The sequence below is a fragment of the Phoenix dactylifera genome, chromosome 3 (genome assembly GCF_009389715.1).
Source record: "Phoenix dactylifera cultivar Barhee BC4 chromosome 3, palm_55x_up_171113_PBpolish2nd_filt_p, whole genome shotgun sequence".
NCBI lineage: Eukaryota > Viridiplantae > Streptophyta > Magnoliopsida > Arecales > Arecaceae > Phoenix > Phoenix dactylifera.
Genome location: NC_052394.1, coordinates 3327767 through 3336676, shown reverse-complemented (window position 1 = coordinate 3336676; position 8910 = coordinate 3327767). Strand labels below are relative to the sequence as shown.

At 34.8% G+C, this 8910-nt stretch overlaps 1 protein-coding gene across 6 annotated transcripts; it reads left to right on the top strand.

Annotated features, from left to right (window-relative positions):
- Positions 1-2594: 2594 nt before the first annotated feature.
- LOC103709460 lies at positions 2595-5757 on the top strand. Of its 6 annotated transcripts, none has more exons than XR_003386070.2 (4): positions 2595-2738; positions 3376-3518; positions 4203-5287; positions 5380-5757. XR_003386070.2 is itself a non-coding variant. In XM_026805411.2 (4 exons), exons 2-4 carry the CDS (start codon positions 4776-4778, stop codon positions 5470-5472), a joined length of 522 nt encoding a protein of 173 aa, XP_026661212.2. In that variant the 5' UTR covers positions 2595-2738; positions 3376-4775; the 3' UTR covers positions 5473-5757. The 6 variants fall into 6 exon arrangements, 1 of the variants encoding a protein (XP_026661212.2); XR_003386062.2 differs by having other exon boundaries at positions 5369-5757; XM_026805411.2 differs by having other exon boundaries at positions 3376-5023; positions 5107-5287.
- Positions 5758-8910: the final 3153 nt, after the last annotated feature.

Below are 8910 nucleotides of genomic sequence, written 5' to 3'. Positions count from 1 at the left end.
TTCGCAAACATTACAGAACTCGGTTCGCTTAAAACTTAGTTATGAAAAGGTTGTGATAGCGACTCTTCATGCAGAAATAATTTAAATATAAACTACCTGTACTTTTTGTCTTGTTATTTACCAATATGCCATCCCCGTTTACCTTCTTTGTTGATCATCTCAGTTTTGGTTTTTTGCAAGCTTGTTTTACCAAAATGTGCCAAAATAAAACACTCAAAACTCTTGCCCTTGCATGACAAAAATGTCTTAAGATTAGTGGTTGGCCGAAAGACATCAAAATCTGTGGACAGCAAGGAGATTGAAAAAATCAAATGGGAGGAAGGGATGGGATCAATTGGTACTGGCTATATTCTAGTACATATAGCTGGAGTGCATTCTTGCATTTTTCTATAGTAGAAAGCTTTCATTAACTCAACTTTACACAAAACCCTTCATTCCTTTTACCAATAAGAGGTCATTTGTAGTGAAAAGACTAAATGGAGTCCATCAAGAATGTTGCTCAATGCCTCCATTCTCTTGTGCCAAAACAAGAATTATAACAGATTCTTTGAGTCCCATAATATCTGAAACTATCCACTAATTGTAATTTGCTTATGTGTAACCTTATAAATCCTCCTCTTTCAATAAATCTGGGGGATGCTTTTCCCTTCCTCCATCTCCACATCAAAAAAAAAAACTTAAAAATGACTCGATTGCATCTCCAACTTGATCTTCCATCAAAGTCGTTAGATATGATCTACAAGCTTTAGAAGAAAATATTAAAAAGAGAATGTCCACACAACTTGATAGTTCCGATATACATATATTTATCGTGAGGCCAACAACATTGCAAATTGGGTTGCTTCTCATTTTGCTAAAAGTTCGTGGATTTTTCTGGGATGCTGACACGCCAATGCCCCACAAACTCACAGATAAATTGTATAGGGGTAAATTTACATGCTTTCATTCTCCTGTTGTTTAAATGTATCAAGACAAATTTAGTTGCTTTCATTCTTATGTGGTTTAATCTATCCATTTGACCATAAAAGAAAGAGCGAAAAAGAAAAAGGATGACCTTTGACATAGGACTCTACCTTTTTTGTTTGTGAAAAATGTGTGACTAATTAATACTAGAGTTTCTGTTGCTTGTTTGAGCCACTACGAGTATGCATTGCTAGATTACGGCATCTATTATGTATATATATAATAAATGGAGGCTTTGTTTGAGCTGAGCTCTCCATTTACTGCATAGACATCTATATTAATAACTTTATTAATAGATCTATTAAGAATCTTATTTCATACGGTTCATAATGATATAATATGATTAACAAGAAGTTTATTGGCTTATTAAACCACATTCAATAAAAAACTTCTATTAGTATCACTAAACTGATATAAAAATTAATAATATTGCTAATCAAATTTACTTAATATATGCTAATATTAATTAAAATATTTTTCACTAATAATGTACCCTACCCATATCCCCTACGAATCAAAAAAAATATACTAATATTTTATTAATTTTGATTACATATTTTTTGATTATGAACTTATCTAAAAGTAAAAGAAAAAACTACAAATGATCCCACTATATTGCATTTAAAAATTCTTTAATGCAATGCTTTTCTATTTCTTATAATTATATGCAGGATGGATCATGACTTATTATTTGATATAATATAATATTTTATTATATTGATAGATATACATATAATATCGGATTTTTGTATTAGGATGGTGTATCACAATATTAATATCAAAAATTTATTTCAAAAAATAAATAAGTTCCAATATTTGTTATATTATATTATATTTCTAGTGTCTATGCAATTATATTTTTTCTATATTAAATTTGAACAATAGTTAGAAAAGTGAGAAAAAAATTGTATACCAATAAATCACGTGAGTTATCTACGAGTGATATTATGGGATTGGAGCAATTTGGTAAAATTTGTATCTATATCAATTTAGGTTTGAAGTGAGCTTAAGATTCAACTATCAACAATATTTAAAAAAAACAAACTACTTTGTAGATTTTCGATGTATAATTTAATACAAGAAGTTACATTTAAGTCTCAAAAATCTAGCATTTATCCCAACCATCCCTATGCAAAGATAAAATTTTCATGAAACTATCCATTACATCTACTTCAAGGTGGGATTCTTATATAAAGCACCAAACCTCTTCAAGCTGTCAAATACCATTTTATCTTTAGTGATGTTATTTTTATATATCTTATGTATCTTGCTATACATTCCTTCATAGTTTGTTATGGCATTTCTATAATTTTTTTTTTGAGATTTTGTATTTTGAAATTTGTCCTTTCTCTTGAGTCTTACTATGCTTTTACTTATGGCATTATATTTTTAATTTTCTTTCGTTGTTTTCTCTTTTTACATTTTTATCCATTTTATGATTATTATTATTTTTACTAATATATGTTTTTTCACTTTATTTTGTTGTGTTATGGTTTTCATGTTTGTTCTAATTTACCATCTTTAGTTCTATTTCTATTTTTGGCTGTTTGTTTAAATACACTGTTTGTGTATTTATTTACTACCGTATGTAGCGGTAGGCCTGATAGAATTGAAAGCCCCAGTCCATAAGCTCTGTTCCCAAAACTCCCTAAAACCTCCTCTCCATCTCTCTTGCTTTCTTTTATCTTCCGGTCTGCGCTAGCGGAGAATGACTCCAAGGAGAGTGAGAGCACAGACGAAGGGAGGAAGCTTTTCAGCGGAGAGAAGATGCCGAGGTAGGCCTCGCCAGCTTCTTGATTTCCATTCTGCTTCCTTTAAAGCTTGTTAGATCCGTCCAAGAACGCAATACGATTCTAAGTTCTTCCTTTCTTTGCTTCCTTTTTATCGTTATAATGTGATTTGGCGTAATGTTTCTTCTTGCCGCTTGTTCTAATGTGATTCTTGATGTGTTTAACTTCACGCGGATCGATTAAGAATTGGAGAGGTGTAAGCTTTATCATCTGGCATCGTCTCCGTTTATAGGTTTTGCATTATATGCGCATTTCTTCATTTCTTTTGGTTAATCCATAAATAATGCTGATGGTTTCTTTTGATGCCGTTCCAATTTGATTCTTTATATGCTTCATTGGTATAAATTTTTGCTTTTCATTCATTACATTCCGAAGGACCTTTTAATGTTGGAGTTTCTTGTGCTTGTTTTGTGCCAAATTTTACTGTTCTTTCCATGCCAAAAATCCTGATTTCTTTTCTCCTTCTTTTAAAGGTTAGGTTCCTACACAGCGCAATGAGATGCCGAATTCTCATTTACCTTTGCTTCTTTTGATCATTCTCATGTCAAGATTATCGTAATAACCCTAAGAACTCAAGATTCCGTAAACCCTCTGCATCTTCCTAAATAACCCCTGTTTACAGTCTTGGAGGCCCTGCCGATGGCTGGAAAACTCCAACAAGGGCAAGAGAAAAAGCAAGAAGACAAAGAGAGCAGACGACGGGAAGAAGCTTCTGCCTGTAGAGGAGGTCGAGGTATACATCGCCCATCACGTCGTGATTCCAAGGTCCAGTATCCTAATTTCTGTTTCTGTTTCTGTTTCTGTTTTTTTTTTTCAAAGCTTAGGTTGTTGGCCATGATACAAAGTGGTTCGGGCACTCTCATTTCCATTGCTTTTATATGCTTCTGGTGTTGCCTTCTACTTGCTGCTTAACATATCTCCAGCTACAACATTATTTTGCTTCATCTCCTAGTTATCCTTTTTTTGCCATTTATTGATTTATTTGTTAATTAGATGCCCATGGTTTTGGTGCAATTAATTGTCTTGCAAATATATTAGAGACGGAGTTGTGATCAATTTGTCTTTCACTGCCTCTGTTTATGTTTTTTTTTTGGTTGTGGAGAATTTATGGGCTTCGGATTAATCACTTTGATTTTGATCTTATATTAATGAGGAAATTCTTTTGGATTCATAATCCATACCACTTTGATTATTTCAATGAAATCTTATTTTGTGGTCACCATATGCTTCAATGGTATAAAACTTTTGTTTTTTTTATTAAATCTAAAGAACCTTCTGAACTGTTATGTATTTAATTCATGCAAAACTCATTTGCTTTCAGATCCTGGTTCTTGAAAGTGTGTTTGCTGAAAAAACACAGCTATTTAACACCAGTTTAAATGATCTAATGCTTTGATTGATCGCCATCTTGCTATTTGTGACCTCTACTTATGATTTTTCTTTCTTTAGGTGCTACATTTTGGGAGTAAGGGTCTTGTGGGTCTTGGCATTTGGGTGTAGTCATTGGTTGTGGTGAATACTCTCGTCTTGTGGAATACACTAATCTCTTGAATAAAGACCAGAGTTCAAAACTTGTGAAGTCCATCCCAGTATCAACTGTTGTACAAGGAACATCAAGGCTAGTTGTCCAAATTTCACCGTAGCCCAACAAGACCTTTGCCACCTTGACTCCAAGTATCTGAGTTCTGAGATCAATTATGGGTTATGTGTCGATGCCTTAGCTGATCATGCCTGGTTGGAAGGTGTAGTTTTTGATTGCAAGGTACTGAAGAGAGGATGATTTTCTTCCCAGACCAAGGAGACCAGAAGATGATCACCATTGACCAGCTGCATCTTACTCAAGTGTCAATCTGCCATCTCTCTGTCTGTGATCTCTACATGCATTTGGTTACTTCTATTGGTGTTATATGAGGTTCAGTTGGTCATGATAATCTTTGTTCAATTTCATGTTATGCTACATGGTCAACTTTAAATGCTCTTCCTCCCTAATCTGGCCTCATGTAAAGATGCAAACTGTGCATCATGACTTCATTTATTTTGGACATAGCTACAGCATTACCAGCTGTTAGCACAAACCTCAGTAAGGATATCATGAGTGAAAAATATTTTTCATGTACCTTGATTTGCATTATCAAATCTTCAGTTCCTTACAGAGAGTCAACAATGCCTGCATCCAACCAGCATCGACTAAGCCAGAGTAGCAATAGATTGGGATTCTTCTCTCATGGTAGAGCTGCAAATGGGTTGGATTTGTTGCTCAGCCAGAATAGGTAACTAGTTATTTGGTTACCCAATCTCGAGATTGGGTATTGAAGCATGCTGCTAACACCGAGGCTTTGATCGAGCAACGCAGGAGCAAACTTGGTCAGCTGGGCTGTCGTGCCGACTCAGTTATGCCGCTGGCCTTTCATCCAGATCTTGATGTTGTTTTCTTGCAGGTGGACTGGAAGATATACTCTTTTGATCTGGCCAGTGATGGTTTCAACGAGATTGGTGGTGAGAAAGGTCCAAATCCTGAGGGCGAGAGATACTTGGTACATCCCTACACAAATTGCTTTATAGATGTTTCCAAAGAATGGATTCCAACTCCTGGTTTTACTAAAATAATGTGCTAGATCCCTTGCAGATACTAAACTATGTGGTTGTCTCTTTGCTTTCACCCTATTTTTTTGGCGAAGGTAGAGTCCCTGGAAAGAATTTGAGTTCAAATAAGATTTGAAGGTTGTAAGCTGCAATTCCTTTTTCTTTTTTTGGTGACCATGAAGGCTGTAGGTTGTAATTCAGCTCCCTCTGTCTATAACAGGCACTGATTTTATCATGTTGTCGTATGGGATAAGAAATTAGAAGGCCTCTTAATTAAATATTTGTATATGTATAATGGCTATTTAAGTGCAGGCATTATCCTGTGACGGTCACCATTCTGCAAAATGGTATCTGTTTTTTGGCATTTGTATTGTTCATCCCACTAAAGTAATATTATAGATGTATGTTTTCAGTTTGTATACTTATTTAAAATATAATGTTCTATTTCTTCTCTATTGACACAAACATTCTACACTTTTTTATTTTTTTATCACTATCAGCTATATTATCTCTCAAGCCCGCATTGTAGGGCTCAGTTCAAGTAGGCACAGAGTGGTTCGGCTCATATACTGAACTAAATCTCGATATGGTCTCGATAAGGATGGTACCAATTAGTACAGCAAATTTAGTTGGTACCAGGCTTAGGCAAAGGGATGGGTGTGTTGGTGACTCTTAGTTAATCCTATTGCATTTGGCAGTGTTGGTTTTGGGTTACATGGATCTGATAGAATCGGTGCAATTTATGTCCCGTGCATTTGTCTAGCAGTTAATATTTCAAAGATATTCTCTTCCCCTTTAGCTATGTAGGGGGATTTATCTGATGATATGAAATTTAAATGTGATTTATTGATGATAATTTTCTGCAGTGTATGTTCTTAGAACATGAAGTAAGCAGGAATATGTATTAAAAGACTTTTGGCTGAAAGGTAGCAACTTTTTCACATCAATCGTAAATATGGTGTCACACATTATTTCAGAGAGACATGGAAAGTGTTGTGAGAATTATCAAACATTCCCCAGCCACAAAATGTCGATGTGAATGGATCACTCTTTGGTACAAATCTTTTGCGGTGAATCTTTTATAGTGGTCTGCAGCAACACTTTTGCTGCTGCCATTATGTATGTATGTATATATGTAAGTATATGTATGTGTGTGCATATATGTATATATGTATAACTATGTTAAATATCAAAATAGTGAGGAAGATGATGGTATTTTTGTAGTTGTCAACGAAATTTTCTTGATGTACGTGTCTACTGAGTACTAACAATTGGCTGCTGATTGTCAGTAGTAATAAAAAAGTTGCATCTTTTCTTGGAGTGGCATTTAGTAATGCAAATGAGATTATTATGATGATCTTAGATTACAGATGATCCTTATCCCGGTATACTTAGATCTCCGATGATCTAAAATCACCACGTTATACTATGTTCCAATGATTAAAATTTTTTGAGTATCTGTAGATAATCTATTTAGTATTTTATAAAAATTTAAGATTACTAATCATATGATACTAAAACTACTCCTAATATATTGCATAAAAATTTATTTATTAATTATATAAAAATATAATAATCAATATTACAGAATGAGCATTTTTGTTTATACATATAATACATTATTACTTTAATACTAATATTTATTTTGATTGAAAAAATAAGGCAAATAAAAGTAATATATTAAATAATCCCATAATATAAATATAAAATATAATAATATATTTCTATTATAATTTAAAATATATAATTAAAGAATAATGTGATAATAATATGATTAATAATATATTATAATATATGATATATCATGAATACTATACATGTAATATCAACATAATATCCCCGTGGTGTATTAATATACTATTTTTTCATTAGACTAAGGAGTATTTTTATCCTCAAATTTCAACCAAGATTACTGCCATAGGGTGATCTTGGATGCCCATCCTTAAGTATGATTTTTATTGCTGAGTTAGGCTGTGATTTGAGGAGTGCAACAATTTAAGATCAGTACTACGTAGGATCATTATAGTGCGACCAAACAGGTTGATCTCATTATCTCCATCCATATCATTCTTGATTTTAGGATTATATCATCTTGTACAAAATGTCCTCTCTACGGTATGTCCAACATCTTTGCTTTCCTAAGAACTCCAAAAACTGAATAGCCTATGAAAAATATAGCGGGATCGGGTTGGATTTTTTATAGAAATTGGGTTTATTGGCCTGTCCAGTATATATATTGTTCTAAAGATCCATCTCAGTCTTAGCCTAAATCTAAATCTGTAGGCTTATTGACATGTAAGAAGCCACAGAATTTTTGGACCGAGAAGGTATTAAACTAATATAGGCCTACCCAAATAAACCATCCACTCCATTAATGATAAATATTTTTAGCTAAAGTGCTACCGTATCTTGCGAGGCGGCTAGTGCGTGGATCAAAAATACCATGGCGTCTTCATGGAAATTTAGCGATGGGACACAAGCTACCACGACGTCTTCATGGAAATTTAGCGATGGCTGGAACTTGGAAGATGATGATTGGTCGAGCTGGCGTGGCTAGCCTAAGTGGTGCAGTTGCCGTCAAGTAATTTTACGGTCGAGCTGGCGGTCCTATCATGAGTTGACTTGTCTGGCCACGCATACGTAACCATGGCCTACGTGTCATGAAAAGGAAAGGCATAATCACCTTATTATGGAAAATATATCCAAATACTCCCAGGCTGCTAACTTTAGGCTTTGCACTTTCCGTAGCTGCATCCATTTGTTTTATTGGCAACATTAGATTCCAGTCACTTCAAGAATCACGGCACAGCGCCGAGGAAGGATAATGCCAACTTATATAACGTTCGAACATCTATCTCTCACTTTCTAATGCTTTTCTCGTGCCCTTGCAGCTGTATTACTGGGCTGCATGTGAGGTGACTTGCAAGCGTGACAATGACCGTGGGCCATCAAAGCTCCGGCCTTTTGATTGAGAGCCAAGAAAATTCATAAGTTAATCAAAATTATGGTCACATACGTAAAGAATCTTGCATCTGTGGGTACTGAGTTTACTGCTTGATTGTTTCCTTGATGACATACACGTTTACATGTGAAGGACGTCATTCAAGCATCATGCTTTCTCGAACATTATACCATGAGTGAATTTATGGAACTGTGAGCTTGCATGAACATGTGACTACGGTGTACCATTTCTTTAGGAGGGATGGTCAAAGATTAGGTTTGGAAGAGGATTCGGGATAGACTGGCTTCGGGTCTGGTCATGTGCTAGAACTAGATGGTTTGAATTGGCTTTGAACCTAAAAATAAGGCTTGAATATATTTTGAGCCGGTCTCGAATTCATGCATGACCTAGCCTAGCCTGCATGTCCGGAAATTAAGCCTAGAATTAGGCCCGAAGATGATTCAAAATCAGGCACAAATCTAGCTCAAGACCTGACCCAAAGCCTATACTCAACCGGGTTATATATAACGCTGAGATTCATCTCTCCCACCCCAAATTTTAGACAAAACTCTTGATTTTTGCACCCAATGTCTCCTTGAGTCTACCCTCAAAATCCTAACCCTAACCCATTTC